Raw genomic sequence first — 18,263 nt, 5'->3', positions numbered from 1 at the left:
AAGATATCTGCAAGATAATTGCTGAAATACACCTTATTTATAATTTCTTCTCATTCTATGCTATTGCCAAAGGCCATGTGTGAGCCTTTGTTTCTTCAGCACATTTCTGACAAAGAAAGCTGCTAAAATCTAATTCGAAGGTGCTATTTGGAAGGTTTTCTCGTACCTCAACAGACTTTCCTAAAAGGATGAGTTCTAGCAATGGCTTAAATTAGTAACAGGTCCATGTCATTAAGATGTCATGACGCATTAAAACAGAGAAAACAATTCTTTGTCACACTACATAAATCGGTTAAAAGAACCCATCTGGAGGGGAGAATATTTTTAATTGCTATTTTGGCTTAACAAAATACCACATTTACGAAGAAAGCACTTATCCAATAACTAAAAAAAAAAAAAAAAAAAAAAAAAAAAGTTTTGAAATGGGCTTTTCCAACAAACTGAAGGCAGTAATGCGAGGCCCTTCTGAGCAAACCTCGGCGATAATTCACATTTCCAGTCCCCATGCCAGCCCGGACTGCTGCGGGAAGCCGCCTCCGCTCCCCCGTGTGAAACAGGCTGCGCTCCGGCGAACGTCGCCCTTGCGTCTGCACACGTCAGTGACACTGAGAAAAATGTTCACATCTCTAGAGAAGTCTGCGGGGAGCCAGAGACAGGACTACATGTTGTAGGCCACGTAGATGGGGTCCAGCTGGTCTGCCAAAAACCCATCTCGCAGGTGCATGCGCTGCTTCTCTCCCCGGGAGTTGATGGGGATGACGCCGATGTCCACCACGACCACCACCCCCACCACCAGGTAGTGCTCCTCCAGGACCACATTGGTCACCAAGGGGACCAGGTCCAGGGCTTCTTGCTCTGACCCATCAAGCTCAACCACAACCACCAACAAATTTGTCCAGGTGAACACAGCACTGGAAGAGAGAAAAAGTCATCACTCAACGGCAAGGTTTTAATTAAACGACTGTTTCTTTTCAAGGAGTTCCACTTGGTTCTTTTTGATTCTGCCTGAGCACCAACAGTCTCTGGCGTGTGGCCTCTCTGAGCCCATGTCCTTTAGCTTCTAAACCGTCTCTCTCTCCTGTTGTTAGTCTTTCCCACTAGCCTGTCCTCGCGGTGGCTGCTGCTTGCGCCCCGTCACCCCCGCACCTGCGTCACCCTCTCTGCACCTGCCGTCGGCCCCCGGCTGCTGCCGAGGGCTGGTGGGTGTGGCAGCGGCTCCCCGCTCCCTCTGCACACTACAACCCTAAGGGTGGAGTCTGTGTCCCGCCCTTGACCTTGGGCCACCAGCAACTTGGACAGTGAGACGTGAGCCGAGACTGGAGAGCCCTGGGTGTTTGGGCTGGGCTGACTCGCATCTGCCACCACGGAGGGGGACATCTAGGATGACACGAGCTGCCAGCCTGCACCCAACTGACCCGCAGGCCCCGCCAAGCCAAGGTCAAATAACTCCACAGTCAACTCCAAATATGGGGGCACAGTAAGCGACTCCTGTTTAAGTGACTGTAATGCAGCATGAGCGAACCCGTATGGGGGATAATTCCTTGGCAATGTCAAAGATTCACCCAAAAGTGTTTTTCATTTGGGATCTTCCAAAGGGAGAATCACCCAGAGTGTTTGGCCTGTCCAATTTGTGGAAACAAAGTCTAGGGAGTTACACTTCATGCCACATTAACCTTATACAGTTGGGCTTTTACAATGTGGTTAAAAATTCATCGCCCCTGGTGCCCATGGTCTGCCTGGCTGCAGGGGCCGGGAGGGTCCTGGGGGGGCGGGCACGTGGAGGGCGGGACCAGGCCCCGGGCCCTGCAGCAGGGGCTGGTAAGTGTCTTTTTATGCAAACACACAGGAGGCTCTCCCTCAGCCGTGAGGCAGAAGTATTCGGGAAAATTCATTCTTTTCTAAAAGTGAAAGTGTGTCTACTACACTTTCCTAAGTGTAATTTAGGGAAATAGGGAAAAAGATACATATTTTGTTTAGTATGACCAACATATATATATTAAAATAAAAAGAAAATGGTAGAGAATGTATATGTAACATATCTCCTCCTGGATCTGCACTGTGACAGTGTAGAGCCCTAGAAGGTGTGCTGGTGCTAAACGCCCAAAATTTGATCTTTGTGACAGTAAAACATTGCTCTGCATGGCCCAGGTGAGCCCACATTGTGAGCTGGTGAAATCATAGATTGTATTTTTATGTAGGATTGGTATAATTTTTATATGTAATCAGGTCTAACTTTATTATGCCCTTTGAAATTGATGACACAGCCCCAGGAATCAGGGGGGATTTCTGTATGTAGACGGGGAGGGGGTTTGCCAGGAAGCCAAGGGCTGGGTGCTGGTCACGGTCCTCCGTCAGAGATTTCCTAGGAGCCAGACCTGTGCAACCCAGAGGACGGCTGATGAGAACGGGAAGATCTTGTCAGCTGGACTACATGACAGAGATGTCACATTACGTGACATGGGGGTCACACCCTCCCTCCTCGCCCCTGGGGGTGCCAGAGGAGTGGCAGGGGCAGGCGAGGGAAGGCTCAGGGGAGAGATGGGTGGTGGGTGGTGGGCAGTGCGTGTGAGCATTTTAGGGGGACTGGGGCCCATCGGCCTGGAACCACCCACATTTCTTTCCTTCTGGTGCCATGTGTGGACCTTGGTCAGTGGAGGCCAAACCCAGCTGGTGAGGTCACACGGCAGCTGACAACAGCAAGGCTTAGGAAAGAAACTAAACTCATGGACTAGAAACCCATGAGGGGCACCAGGAAGCCTGTTGCCACAGCCTTTTAAGATGGAAACAGTTCTTTTGCAACTAAGGAGAAATCCTGGAGGAAGGCAATACGAGTCAGTCTGGAATACTGTCTTAGAAATAAAAAAGAACGCTGTAATAAATAGTCATAACTATGTAGGTGGAAACTGAAGGAGGCCCAGCCCGCTTCTGAGGGCCAGCTCTGCGGCAGGGAGAGTGACACGCAGTGTCTGAACCATGGGACCTCCCATGGGTATGCCAACGCTCTCCAGTCTCTTATCTACCTGCCAAGCTCTCTGTATTCAGGTGAAGTAAATGGCAACAAACACTAGCCTGCAATCAGCTAACAAGAGGCACAAAAAACCTCAGACCAACCCACCATATCAGAAAAAAAATGCCAAGAGATTTGGGGTGTGCCTCCCTGGGGGTCCCCAACCTGAACGAAGACCAGCTTCGTTATGTCTGCCGACGCATGGACCAAATGAATGAACAAACCACCAGCTAATGGTGCTGAGCCACCTTCCTCCTTAAACACCACGGAAGGGCACTGAGCAACCTGGGAAAGTGGCCGTGCTGCAGCCCCAGCTCTAGAAGCACCATTGACCCACCCTTCTCGCCACAGCCTCCTTTACCAGAGGAGGGAACCCAGCCTCTGGTAGAACCTTTATGTCCCAAGGGCCCGCCCGCGGGGGGGGGGGACCGGGAGGCATGGGGCGGTGACATATCACAGCTGGTTTCAGTTTAATTCAGGGGATTCTGTCCTGCTCTCTAACATCTCCCCACAAGTCACAATAACTTTTACAGTCCCCCAGCTGACACTTACAGAAGTGTTTTCTGTGCCTGTGTATGTATGCAGCCTACTTCCCCCCTACATCGTGCCTTTGTAAACTAAAATCTAAATAACCTGAGACTCCTGGGAGACACCACCCAGCCATTCGTAGGCCACTCCCAGGAAATGTGTGATACACCAGCTTGACCTGCCATGCTATTAACCCCCAAAGGTAAAGGTTTATAACCCAAAACTCAGACGGGACCCCATTGTTCCCAATGCTGTGCAGCTTTTGTCCCTGCTCACCACTCCGTGACGCTCTTGTGGGCTCGAATAACGGAGGTCTCGATGTCTATGGGGTGGTACCGCATCCCACGCAGCTCCATGGCCTCATCCAGGGCTCCCACCACGTACAGTGCATCGTGGCGCTCTGTGGAGGGCACAAAATGTGTGTGAGAGTCACCAAAAAACTGTTCAAGCCACTGACTCCTGTATGAGAAAGAGATGCAGAGAAAAGGGGTCACTGCGCTGGGAACAGCCGCTCCCGCTGCTGGGAGAGCCTGCGGCCCAAGGCCCGCAGGACAACCCGGGGCAGGGGTGCTGGCCCCGCGGGGCAATGTGCCTCAGGTTTTGGGCCCGGGGAGAGTGCTCCCTGGGGCAGCCCCATCCCCCATCACACGCCGCCATACATCCCTCCACAGCCCCTCAGCCCCGTCTGGGTGCTGCGGGTGGGCAGCGCACCTGCCTTCATCCACACCGCGCCCCCTCACGGGGCGTGGCTGGGGCACAGCACGGCAGAGGTGAACGCGGTTCCCTCTGATGCCACCACAGGAGGTCTTAATTTTGTTATTATTTCACATCTGGGTTTTTGATCAAGTTCATGAACAAAGATTCCCTTAGCTCCTGTGACCGTCGCCTTTGCTCTCATCAGTCCTGCAAACCTTGGGGTAAGGACAACATGCAGTTGGTCCATCGTCACTTAAAAGTAAAAGACCAGCCCTTAATCTTCAGGGTAGAAAGTAAATCAGGGCGACACTGAAAACGTGATCCATGTATAAAACACCAGAACACAGATCTTTTCCCATTTAAGTCAGATGAAATGGGGACACTTACCTGCAGCTTCTGACCATGACTGCGGGGCTGTGTGACTGCGTGGCGGGGCGTGGGACCGGGAGGGGGCGGGGCTCCCACCACCCAGCCCCGGCTCCCACAGGACCGGACAGGCTGCACCCCCGGGGAGGTTTGGACCACCGCTGGCCTCACATCTCTAAGCGGAGCTCTTCTCAAGTTCAAATGTGCTGCCAAAATGTTTTTGCATTCTCCCCCTAAAGTTATACCAGTCTGGTCAGGCATGACTTTAGCTCCTGTCAGGCTGGTGTATCAGGAAGCCTCAGTGACACCCAGAAACTCCTGTCCCGAGGACAGGGGTGAGGGAATCCCAAACCCCAGGCAGGTTTTCAGTGCTTGGGGGACCTGGCCCTACGCCCACCCCTCTGGCTTCTCACCTCCATTTGCGTCTGTGAGCTCAGTTCTCCGCAGGAACCCCAAATAGCCTGTTCGCGCCCAGATGGTCTGGGTGTCTCCAAAACTTAATCTTGAGCTAAAATGATCTGACTGGAGGGACTCGTCTCCATAAATAGTGAAGTAACCGCTGGCGTTGTGGGCGCTGTGTACCCAGATCTGTAAGAGAAGAACGTGACTGGATAAGTCAACCTGAGGAAATCCCAGGGACATCGACAGTGTCCTTGGACCGCGAAGACGAGATGATGTTGACCTCACTCCGGTCCCGGGGGGGGACATGGATGCCACAGGGTTTACTGGCATGATGTGTCATGGTGAGCCTGCAGCTAAGCAGACAGCTGCACCATCCACCCGCTGAGAAGCCTATGAAAGCAGGTTGATCGAGGATTTTTTAAATAAGTACATCAAAGGAGCAAAGTTGTACCAGTTTCCTTGTTCTTATTCAAATTGAATGATTGTAGCCCTGGCCTGGTAGCTCCGTTAGTTAGTCAGAGCATCTCCGCAATGAGCCAAGGTTGTGGGTTTGATCCCCAGTGAGGAAACATACAAGAATCAACCAATGAATGCATAGAGAAGTGGAATAACAAATCAATGTTTCTCTCTCTGTCTTCTGTCCCTGCTCTCTAAAATCAATAACTAAAAATTCTAAGCATTATGCTAAGCAAAATAAGCCAGAGTGTGAAAGACAAATACGACATGGTCTCTTCCCTATAAGTGGAACCTAATTAACAAAACAAACAAGTAAGAAAAATATAACCAGCAACATTGAAAGAAAAAACAAACCGACAGTAACCAGAGGGAAGGAGGGAGAGGGATAACAGGGAAAGGAGGAGAAAGGGTCAAATCAAGGAGCTTGTATGAAGGACCGATGGACAAAGCCTAAGTAGGGAAGGACTGAGGGTGGGAGGTGGGGGTGGGTGGGGCAGGGGTAAGTTACGGCAGGAAAATGGAGACAAACGTATTTGAACAAATTTAATGATTGTTTCCACAAAGCAATCTGGAAAAATGCTAAAAAGCTTTATGATGTATTTTTAACTTTTCACCCAGTTTGCATACTGTTGGAAATATATTGCAGTGAAACAACACAAAACAAAACAAACTCTTGGAGGGAAAAGCTCTAATGTCAAAAAATGGGAAATGAAAATACCTGAGAGTGTGCCATTTGGGAAATTGGAAAAAAAAATGACTCAAAGCGATGACTATGTGTTGACTCAAAGTGATGACCATGTAGGTTATGCAGAACCATGGAAAACACTAAAGGAAACTGTTATGTCAATGAAGTTCCTAAAATGTTCATACATCTGTGTTGTTATGTCTGTACAATGACAAAAATCGGGGAATCAGGGTATTTATAGTAAAGACATTCTGGGCTTGGCTGGTCCCATTATCTTATTTACACTGAAAAGTAGTCAGCTTCCTTGAAGTCAGTACTGCTGTCCCGTTTACGCCATCTCCCAGCTCCCAGGACAGGACCTGGCACAGCAGGCGGGCAGGCGACCTTGACTAGCCGAACAGAGAAAGGAGGGAGGCCGTCTGATGCGGGCACTGGAAACTGCTCTGCTCTCTAACAAGATTTCCCCCTCAGACCAATTCCCTCTTAGGAAATCGGAGCGGAGCGGGTTACTCCTGCCCCAGCACGATGTTCTCAGGCCCAAGCCACGGCCACACGGGCGGGGCAGCATCAGCGGGGAACCTCTCCAGGTGCCTGCGACGGCAGCCTCTACCACCCAATTTCATTTCTACAAATGGAGTGAAAGGAACTTCCTAAATAACAGCTGTACAGCATTATCATCTCAGCTCTAATCTTTATTTAGGATTGAGGTTCAAGAGAGGACCAAAAATAGCCTAAAAAGAGGAATTTTGGGAGTGAGCCATGGTTAGGACTCACCCTCGATCACTTATTTACTCATTTGCCACATGTGGTTGTGGCACTGCGTGCTACTCCAGGAGCAGTGGCAGTCGTGACGCCTTTAATAAGGCGTCAGCTAAGGCGGCAGGCCTGTGTGCGGTCCAGCTGATGGTCCAGGGCACTGACACCTGCAGCAAGGACGTCCCTGCTGGGCAGGAGCGTTCTGACCTGGTGCTCGAAGCAGGCTCAGCCTTGCCGAGGGAACCAGAGGGAAGGAAACATGTCTGTGAGGTGCAAGGAGCCCTTTCCTGAGGCCCTTGACTTCCTCCCTGGATGAAGCTTGTCAGGAGGCGAGTACAGAGCATCACACTGACTCCCTGAGAGGAGGTAACTGCTGTCACTCTCCTAACCGGTTTGCTGGCGCTGCTGGGATGCTGCTATGCGTCTAGGTTGCAGACGACGGCCTCTGCACATTTCTCTGTTGCTCTCCTAACAAAGGCGGGCACGTGGAAAACGAATGCAAGAGCTAAATAAAGAGGGAACACAGTCCATACCGTTTTCTGTTTTCTAAGTTCTTTAAGGAGAACTCGACCTACTTCCCTAAGGAAGTCCCACTTTGTAATCCTGAGCTTTCATGGACTCATTTAAGCAATAAAGCTTCTCTCAAGCTATTTCCCAACCAGTCAGTTGTGACTTATCCGATAGGACTGGAATGTGCACTGCAGTCAGTGGCATGGGCGTAGTGGTCACTGGTGTCCCCGAGAACAGGGGGTATGTAGCCGCAGAATGAATTTGGTCTCAGAGGCTACGTCTCCCAGAGGACACCCCGTTCTCATCCCACCCAGGTGGACACCATGGACTCACCTTATCCGGGTGGACACCCCATAATTCATCTTACCCAGACAGGTACCCTGTACTCACCTCTCCCAGGTGTGAGTCTCCCAATGGTCCTTTTGTTTCTGGATTGGCAATTATGATCCGAACCCCTGGAAGTATCTATATAGGAAAGAAGAACATTGTTGTCAGTAGACAGGTAGAGACTACGCAGCAATCAACCTTGATCTTGCCTTCATTCCACATGTGTATTCTTCTTTCTAAAATAATTTGGAAAGTGGTATAGCTTTAAATCAAAATTATGTACGAAAGCATTATGTAATTACAGCCTAACAGTTGCATTTCACTGTAATTACTACAATGATACAGCCTGTGTGTAAAAGTGATCTGAAAACTAAGAATTTGAACAAAAACATGATAAAGAATATACTCTAACACAGCCTGATGCTTGCAAATGTAGATGAAAATGTGCTTCTATGGTGTGTAACCACACAGGGTGATCTGAGGGTAGTCACGCTCCAGGCCTATACCTTTTTCAGAAAAAGGTTTGTCCTTGCCTTAAGCAAGCCCTGTCCATTGTTCCTGTGCATCTAGATTAATGTACCTTTGAAATATGTATAACCACCCTCTTTCTTTTGCTGCTGCTGAAATGTAGGAATAATGGCTGGAGTCACAGCAGCCACTATAGGCCCTGAGGTGCCCCTGGGCATGTAGTCCATGCAGAGCAGAACAAGACAAAAGTGCTGGAGTTCCTGGTGGCTTCATGGTTTCTTTTACATGAGAGGAAAAAAACGGAGCTCATTGAAAGCACTATTATTTTGAGTTTCTGTACTCACAGTCAAACCTAGTCCTGATAACATTCAAGAAAACTTTTTGGAAAAAAACATTCTATAAAATACATTTCTTAAAATTCAGAGCCAATGTCCCGAGGCTCATACTTATGTAGAAATGTCTGTTTCTTCCTTGAATACTTACTTTTCCTGATTCCATAAGCGGCAAGCTGTGAGGGGATCCTCTTTCTACTAAACGGACTCTACAAAGAGAAGCAGAAGTATTAGTGAGTTTTTTCTGCACCAGGGTTCCCTCTGTCCACATTCAGCTCTTGGTCAATGCCTGGCGCACAGCTGAGGAACACTGACTGTTCATGTGCATTTTCTACTGCAAAGACAGTTTAGAAATCAAAGAAAAAGTGGCCCAGGAGCCACTGTGCTCAGGTTCCAGGCCAGAGCAAAGGCAGACGGAGTCCCATTTCCCAAACCTGCAAAATAATTGGGAGAATGATTCTGCATTAAACCAGGGTCAATTCAGCATGTGCAGAAAAGAAGAAGAATAAGGATTGACTGCATCCTAGAAAGAGCTGCCAATCGCGAGGGACAGCTTAGCTTGGTCCTAAGGCACTCACGGCTCTGCCCACAACAGGCCATGGGCGGGGCCCAGGTTTGCAGCGGCGCAGAACACACTATCTACACAGCGGGCGTCTGAGCCAAGAGGAGAGCACCAGCCAATTCAGACAGCAAAACCTCCCTTCAGAAAAGAAACTCTTTTCCATTTAAAAGACATTTAACAGTAATTTAATCTTAAGACCTTCAGAGGACTGTGGTACTGGTCACAACCAGAGTAAAGTCCTTCCCAGTTGCATTATTTTTAATGTTTTATAGCCTCCATGACTGGTTTTACATTTCTATCATATTACTATGTTGACTGTGATGCTGTTCATTAATCTAAAAGCCAATTAAAAAAAAAAAAGAAGTGAAGAGAAAGTGCTTGACTCCTTGAAGACTACAGAGCAGATGCCATTAGCAGGAGGCTGGGGCACAGGGCTGTGGATGGGGAGCGGCTTTCTCTTCACCTGCACTGAGACATGAAATTCAGCACAGGGACCCACTCTCCGCATTGGCATAGATGCTCCTTTTAAGTAATAAGTGCTGAGAAGAGGGGAAGCGTGTGCGGAGGGGGCAGCGTGGTGGCGGGCAACAGAGGAGGAAGCTGAAAGTCACAGATGGCACATGAGGCACCTTGAAGCCTCACTGCTACCCCAAGAGGTGAGGTTTGGGGTGGGGGGGTGACATTATTAGCATGAGCCAGACAGAAAGGGGAGCTGGGGGCTTGGGTTGGGCAGGTGTCCTCAGGGCAGCAGGCTCTGGTCAAGAGCTCCCAGTGCTCAGCAACTGACAAGCCCTTACTCAGGAAAAGGATGTCCTTGCTCCCATCCAGCCTTAATGTGAGGTCTCCTGTTGCTGGAGGCAAGGGTGGCCGCCTGCAGGCTGAGTCGCTGTGGGTCTGTGGGTCGGGGGCAGTGACGGGAGGACTGACGGCTTCTCTTCAGCAGGAGAATAGAGAGGAGATGCCGGAGAGGGAGGGGCGCACCGGAGTAGCCAGGGCCGTAAACTGGCGAGGTACAAAGAAGAACTTACTAGAGCAATTCTGGATCCAATGATAACACTAAATGAAATCTTCGGCACCTGCCCTAAGGAAGACTTTGATGCCAACAGCAGGAGCTAATAGGTATCAAAGAAAAACCGCCTAGATTGTCTATTCCACTTAAACTGTTCCAGAATTGCAAATAGGCTTAATGATGTTAATCTTCAAAAACACAGTAAGCGCTCACTGAATGCCAACTGTGCAATGATGTATAAGGAAGCCAGTCTGACTACAGGACAGGGTAAGGGTACAAACAAGAGTTAAGTTCTTACGGCATCTCATCAATGCTATCAAGAAACGGCATTGAATGAAACAGCCCTGTATGCTACCAGCTGCACTAACACAGGATTAAAAAGAGTCCAAAACTCTTTCAGCACCCGGGGAGCATTATGCTAATTCTGGGTGTGTTACCATGAAAAATTACCACTAGAGCACCACCGAGAACCTATGGAACTTCAGATGGGAGCAGCACACACTCAGAATCAGCACTTGAGCTAGACGTGAGGCTTGCAGGAAACATCAGTGCAGTTACTGACTACTGAAGTCTGGGCCCAGAAGGCCACCTGTCACACTGAACTGACACTGGGCTGGTTCACGCATTCGGGTTCCGTGAACGAGCCTGTGTCCAATGGCTGCATGGCTGACTGTGCGCTCTGAGTATTGGCGATTTGCTGCGGATGGAGAAAGCAGCAGGGAAACAAGGCCACACTGGCTGGGAAAACTATGGATGAGTGGGGGCAGGGGTGAGGAAGGAGGGGGAGAATGAAAGGGAAGGGGCCAGAGAGCACGCCGGGCTCAACGCCGGGCCCACTGCTGGATGGCCCGGCCCCTGTGCAGTGGGGCCGCTGCTATGGGCGGGGGCAGCTGGCCAGGGGCTGGGCTGGACGTCCTACAAAGTCCAGGTGATTAGGCCAGGGAGAAAAACTCAGCAAAAAGTGAAGGCTGTTTTGGACAAGCTTCTACTCTGCCAGCTGTTCACTTACAGCCACCACTACTGCAGGGCGTGAGGAACCTCTGTCAGGCATTTTGCACTTGGCAGGCAGTTCTGGCAGCAGCATTATGACCAGAGAGGGTGTCTAGTTTAACAAGGCGCTCAAGACAATGCCCCTGGACTCCACGATGAGTGCCCAGAACACCCACGGCTGTTCCCTCTCTCCACACCACCCCATACACGTTTCTGCCCGGCCTGGCCAGCACTGGACATGAGACAAAGGCCCCGTTCTCCTTCAGCGAGGGGGGCTTTTGGCCACGGCCACGTGGCACATGCCTGTCTCCTCTGCCCTCTCTCTGCCTTCAGAGTCCATCTCATCTCCTGTCCTTCCCTGTGTGACCTGCAGTCTCTGAGAGGGGAAGAGATGGCATCTCAGCTGGGGCTGCAGCTGGAATGTGGACAAGAGGAAGACCTATGTTAAGAACCTCTGTGGTCCGTATGAAAACAGCATCAGAACAGATGCTGGAATCATTCCAGGGTGGTCCTGAATGGAGGAGCTACAGACCCTGGTAGCAAATGCCACGGGGACTGCCCTTCATCCACATGAAAAGAAACAGAGCAAAAAGAAAAGAAACCTCTCTTACAGAAAAAGGCAAAGATGTGCCTCCTAAAAGGGCTGGAAGGCACGCGCACATTTCCAACACACACACAGAAGGGCTGGGAGCGGGAAGGGCACCACGCAGTGACGGGGAGCCTGAGCGAGGCCCCGCTCGTCCACTGACCTTTGCAGGCTGGGAGGCCACTGGGCTGCTGGCCAGTCCAAGGGGCTCCAAACACAAAGTGCCCACAGGGTGCCTTGGCCCGGTGAGCTGAGAGGCGGCGAGGTGCTGCCACTAGCACTACTCACTCCCAGCAGTTAGCGAGCTTAGGATAAAGCCACCTGCACAGACGGGAGGCTGCAGAGGCAGGCTGCCTGTGCCCTGGCCCCGAGTGCGAGGGCGGAGGGGCTGCACCGGGCGGGGAGAGGCACAGAGCGGGGCCGGGTGCAAAGGCCACCCCGCCACTCGTCGGCAAGCAGGCTTGGCTCTGTCCTGCAGTGATGGCACCTTGAGCTACCGCATGGGCTCACGCAAAGCACTAAAGATACCCTGTCTTCAGAGCAGCTACAGCCAAGACTGAGCCAACAAGAGACCTGCTCTCAGGACTCAGGCTAACCTGGCAGATTCTGCTTCCGACAACTCAGTCCTGTGACTGGGATCTCGCCTCCCTACACCTCCAGTGCTGGCCCAGGGGAGGGGGACCCCTCTTTAAGTTGAAGTCAGGGTCACTCAGTGTCCTTGCTTCTCCAGTCAGCCTCCTACTTGCTGTGTTAGCATCTGAATGATGCCTCCAGCCTGGCCCTGTCTCACCCCCATCAGGGACATTTTCAACTCAACTACAAACTCTGGACATCAGAAGATATGTTTTTTCCCCATGGGCTGTTACGTGGACCTGATGTTCAGGCTTTCACTGGACCGGGCAGTGAGATGGAAAGTGGGCGCGGGGGAGACTCGCCATTCGCTCTACAGCCCCTCACGGTGCCGTCCCTGAGCTGCTCCCACCCTGACCTGAATTTCTCCCGGAAAGGCTGTGGCCGGCACAGCAACATGAGGGGTGTGGAGACCAGGTCATTACAGCAAGAGGTGTTTCTGCGAGGGTGCCCTTTGCCATCACTGCTCCTCTGGCCTTGCGGGAAGGGGTGGGCGTGCCACGCCGTCTCACCTTGTCTCCAGCGCCCAGCACCCGTCTGTCCACTAGGGCTCTCTCGCATCAAGAGGAGGCCAGTGCCTTCGCCTCCCCACCCTGGGGAGGCGCCCATTTTTGAACGCTGCCCATGTGGCCTGGTATCACCTACGAGCAGAGCGCCTGTCACACCCCCAGTTCTGGAGACACATGGCCATCGAGACCCACGCTGTCTGTCCCAGGAGGGGTTCCTGCAGCTGCTGCCAGAGCTGGTCACTTCAGAATCATGGACAATAAACCCCGTGCGGGCGCGTCCCGGCGGACATGGCCTGGAGCGCACGGGGTTGCCGTCCCTGCTGGCCGTGCTGCTGCCCAGCCGTGGGGGCGCCTTGGTCTCTTCTGACCTGAGGACCAGCATTGTCTGTGCTTTCAGTCGCCACAGCCCACACAGGGACACCAGCGGCAGACTTGGCATCACACTAACCCTAACACTTGGCATCTTCCCATTGCTCTGTTTTCATCTGATATCTATCAACATGTACAATTGGCCGTTTAATTAAAAAAAAAATGCCACATGTCTGTATAGAAGAAAAGAATGGGGAAAAAAAGAGACTAAAGATGAGGGATGCAACAAGCAGCCTGAGAGAGGGCAGAGTTTTCTTTCTGGCTGAGAACAGAGTTGGTGGAATTAAATAGCAGTTTTTGTCCTGGAGACACCTCTACTAGTACTAGGTGGTGGCGGCTACGCTGTCCAAAATGTTGCCTTGCTGTTGGATGTATGAGACTCACTGCTGGTAGAACAGGCCATTAGTGAGGAACTTCCCTCTAGTGAACACTTCAAGTGCTTTGCCCTGGACTTCATGCTCCCTCCAGATGTCAGCATTCGCACTGAGAATTAGAACTCAGGCCACACCGGCTGGATCCAATCTACCAGACAATTTTGAAAACCTGAAGATGCTGAACCGCTGTTGGATGTCAAGTAGACCCTTGATCCTTCCTGCAACTGAGTCCTGACAATGTAGACATCAAGCTCCTCCTGCTGCCTCCGTCTCGTGCTCTGGAGGGTTCCTTTCAGCCTTAAACTGCACTGCAGAAACACCCTGCCCACCTCCTGAAAATGATAGTTTGCTGCTCTCGGCCTGGCCCCTTCCTTGGGTTTCCCGCCACGGCGCGTGGCGGCCAGGGGCGCGCGTTCCCCAGGCGTGGGCAGGTGCTGGGCTCCCTGCACAGCATGCCCAGGAGGGCTGGCCTCAGCCTGGCCACAGGGAAGCATGTCTCACAACAAGAAATCAAGAGACTAGTTTACAATTTTGTCTAGAAATAGGAATTTGGGTATGTCTGGGACAGTAATCGGCAGCGGAAGATCCTTTAGGGCACAAGCTGCCTGGGAAGAAATCCCTCCACAGTCACAGAAAACGGGACTAGCAACAGCCAGGGCTGTGAGACCTGACATCTGATTTTGTGGCTAGATTTAGCAAACCAAATATAGGGACCTGGTTAAAAGTGAATTTCAGATAAATGACACAAATTTTGTTAAGTATATCCCATGCATATTTGGGATACAGCTGTCACAAAAAATTATTTCCCTTCTATCTGAAATTCAAATTTAATGGGCTGTCCTGTATTTTATCTGCAACCCCAATTTAGAGGATTTGGTAGAGGTCTTTGGGAGAAGCTTTAATAAGTAAACCAGCAGGAAAAAAGGAACTCACTGACTGGATATGTTACTTTTTAAATTATGTAAAAGCAACCGAATTTGACCTTTACCTAAAAGATAAAAGAAAATTTCTCAGAAGAACCTGAAATGTACCAGCAGAATAAGGACTATCTAATCAAAATTCACCAAATTTTTGAATTGCAGAAGGGACTCAAAAACCCTGCCCAGTCATTCAAAATCAGGTTGGGAGGGGAGGATCCACTGATGGGGGTGGGGACACTGGAAGGTTCTGGAATTCCCTTACTCAAGAGATGAGGTCTGAGGCCCTGGGAGGTGCAGGGACTTGGTTTAAGGTCACATTGTTTGTTGATGTCCAGGTCCTGGCTCCTTGTCTGTGGTTTTTCACTTTGTTTGAGAGGCTCCAGATAGGACAGAGGGTGAGGAGAAGTTACGGTGAGATGTGAAGACAAAATTGCAATGGCTTAAAGGCTGTACAGCGTCTCCAAGGGGACGCTGAATGTCAGAAAAAGCAAAGACGAAAATCAAGGTGAAGAGCTTGCCTCTCTCATGTCCTGAGAATCCCTTGGTGTGGGAGCTGCCTGTTGCTTCCTCAGAGCCGGCTGAAGGAGGAGGTTTTCAGAGCTGATTATACTGTGTTAAACTCTGAGGAGGGAGAGCTAGAGATAGGGACAATGCCCTTTTTTATGCCCCAAGCGAGGATGGGTGCTGCAAACGTCAGGGGATACCGTGACCTCACCGGGCGGGTTGAAGCTGGAAATTCACCTCCAAATGGGCACATAAGAGACATTTTGTAAAATGTTTTCTTTTTTTTCTGTTCAGTTTTGTCCATTGGTAAAGTTATCTGATTTTCACATGTATTCCATGAAAACTATTTAAGGAATTTACAGAAATGGTAGTACATTCCTGATCTGCTAAACTCCGATGAGGTGCTAGCCATTGAGCTGGATAAACAATGAGTTACAGCCTGTGCTCATGCCTGAAGATGGCCTGGTGCAGAATAATGACGGACAATACATAGTAATAGATGAGAAAGCAAATCTGTAAGTATCATCTATACAAATGTGGAACTGCTTAAGCTCATGCATCTGAGCCTTACAATTTGCCAGGCATTGTCTTTCATACGTTGTTTAAATGTATTAGATTATGTCATCATTGTAACAATCTTTACAAGGCAGGTACTGTTATCACCATGTTACAGGCCTTAGTGAAACAAAGCAGCCAAACGTGCTCAGGCTCACGCAGCTAGAAGGTGGGTCCTGAGCCTGAGTGATCGTCATGACACTATGTTTGCGGGTGCCAGCTGGGTCTTCTGGAAATGAGCTAGGTCCCCAGAAGGACTGGGAAAGGTAGGGAGTGATCTGCGCTGGTGAGTCGGGTGCACATGTTGGGCAGTCATCTGGGTACCATGTGACAGGGAATTAGACCATGACAGAAAGATTCAGTTAATAGGAATGTGGAGTAAGTGCAAACTCTACGGAAGGTCCTGCCCCAGGTCGGCTAGACAATGGCCGTGGGAACCAACAGAAGATGAGGAGACTCAAATACTCTTCACCAGCAAATCCTTTTCACACTCATTCACGCATTCACACACACACACGGACAACAGTCACGCACACACAGAACTGACCAGGAGTGGTCCTATTTTAGCTGTTTTGTCTTCATTCCCTGCCCTGCTGCTTCCCGCCCCCCCCCCGCCCCCCACCGCTGACTAATCACAGTCTTGGATGCATTTTGGTTCTATGACCCTGGGCCAGCAGCTGACCAGGAGTAGTTGCCTGCCCATGCTCTGCTGAGGCTTCAGTTATGCCTTTAGGTTAGAGCGGGTAACAAAGTTATGAAAGCTTTACTTTAAGGCCTTCATGCAAACATTGTGTTCATAAGATTTAACTCCTAAGACTATTTCTTTAAATGAAAAAAAATGTTTTCTTTTCTATCACAAGTTTGCAAAATTCAAGTGCTTATAGAAAGATCAAATTGAAAGTGATTGAGAGACTCCAAATTTGCCTTAAATGCATTCATTACAAAGAATACTTTGAATGCTAACAGTCACTTTCAAATAGTCTCAAAACAATGTCATCATTTCCCCTGGTGCACATGGGAACTAAATTTATTCAAGAAGGAGAACAAACGTCCTCATCATGTGCGGCAGAAAGGGTCTCCGTGGCAACCTGTAGATGACTGAAAAAAAACCCCAACACAAATCACAAGGAAAAAAACGGATATTAAAATCAAAGGCAGGAAATCAGGTGGAAACTGAATCAATTTGGGAAACCTATTTGCCACAGGCATTGACAACAGTGATTCTTCTGTCACCTCCCTACCTGACCGTCTCTCATACGTGCACACACACAATCTTTTTCTCAGGGAGACTGCACACACATACCCACAATTTAACCTCCACATTAATTAAGTGGTAATTGGGCAGGTGCCCTGAGGCTCCCAAGTGAATGTACTGAAGCAACAGGAAAGGTAATTAATCCTGTGACTGAATGTACAGGCAGACCTCAGAGAAGTTGAGGGTCCAGTTCCAGACCACCACAACAAAGCAAATGCCACAATAGAGAGAGTCATAATCTTTTTGCTGGAGAGTCCTGCCTTCAATGTGTAAAAAATGCAACACCTGTGAAGCACAGTAAAACGAGGTTTGCCTATATAGCTCAAGAAGACGAAAGCCCCATTTAAAAAAAAAAAAAAGAGAATAGTGACAAGAAAGAGATAGGGTCATTATCTTAAATGGCTCTCTTGCTTCACCCCCCCCCCCCCCCCCACCTCCCCGAGCCTTGGACAGGAGCTCTCTTCCATCTTTCTGGGTGGTGGGGAATGGAGAGGTGCGTTCTCCATGGCGACAACACCACGACACCATAGGGAGGACAATCCTTGTGCCTACCCAGCTCCCAAGGGCAGTTCCCACCCCTGCTGGCACCTCACGGGTCCCTGGAAGGTTAGGTTTAGTGTGCCCATTCTGAGCACAGGGACATGGAGGTTACAGAGCTTGTCCAAGGAGGGGAGGAGAGCTGAACTCTGGTTGGTCAGGCCCCAGAGCCTCTATATGACATTAGCTACAGCCTAAGGCATATTCGATGCATGCTGATAAGGTTGGAAATGATGCTGAAGATTTCAAGCTGGATGATATTTCCACTGGGTAATATTTAGAGGAGACAGTATTTGAGCTGGGTTTGAAAGAATGAGGAGAACTTTAAGAGCGGAGGGAGGTGAAACAACAGGAGAGGCACAGAGCAAAGCTTAAGACACAGAAGGGCCTTGTGCCATGGTCTCTAACAGGTGAGGGAAAGAGGAGGTACTTCTGAGGCTTTCTACCACCTTCAGAAGCAGCAGCAGCAGGATGGGGCAGGACCATGCACCCAGCCCTGCTGTCCGGAGAAGCAGGGCCTGCGCAACACACAGCCAGAGACTGAGACAGGGAGGCCTGGTCAGAGAGGTCCAGCTCTGAACTTCCAAGCAGCACGTGTTGATAAAAAGAGTGAAAGGAAGAGGGCAAGGGTGAGGACCAGGTGCAAGAGGGAGGCGCTGGGCCTCCCAGCCCTGGAAGCAGCAGCCGCAGCCGCAGCCGCAGCCGCATTGGGGGAAAGCAGTGAGGGGAGCTGGGGCTTGGGGGGGGTGGCGCAGCTCGGGGACAGGGATGGACACTCGCAGGAGGGGCTGTTACATAGTGCTTCGGGGCATGGTTTTGCTTTGTCTTCTCTACCACAAACACTGACGATGCAGAGAGAAGCCCAGTGCAGACATTTTTGGTGTCTGAAGAACTCTCAGCTCTCAGTCACAGGTCCTCATCACAGGAGAG

General features: G+C 50.2%; 1 protein-coding gene across 2 annotated transcripts in view; it reads right to left on the bottom strand.

The window, feature by feature from the left end:
• Positions 1-429: 429 nt before the first annotated feature.
• Positions 430-18,263, bottom strand: part of DIP2C (disco interacting protein 2 homolog C) — a 425,367-nt gene continuing 407,533 nt past the window's right edge. For both annotated transcript variants that reach the window (XM_054591598.1, XM_054591599.1), the window contains 5 exons: positions 8,685-8,742; positions 7,797-7,871; positions 5,011-5,185; positions 3,812-3,935; positions 430-911 (listed from right to left, as the gene is read on the bottom strand). In XM_054591598.1, the coding sequence (XP_054447573.1) occupies positions 659-911; positions 3,812-3,935; positions 5,011-5,185; positions 7,797-7,871; positions 8,685-8,742 (685 nt within the window). In that variant the 3' untranslated portion in view covers positions 430-658. The remainder of the gene's footprint in view (positions 912-3,811; positions 3,936-5,010; positions 5,186-7,796; positions 7,872-8,684; positions 8,743-18,263) is intronic.

This window comes from Pteronotus mesoamericanus, unplaced genomic scaffold, assembly GCF_021234165.1.
Source record: "Pteronotus mesoamericanus isolate MK-2021 breed Mesoamerican mustached bat unplaced genomic scaffold, CSHL_Meso_final scaffold_232, whole genome shotgun sequence".
Taxonomy (NCBI): domain Eukaryota; kingdom Metazoa; phylum Chordata; class Mammalia; order Chiroptera; family Mormoopidae; genus Pteronotus; species Pteronotus mesoamericanus.
This window is presented reverse-complemented; position numbering and strand designations above follow the sequence as displayed.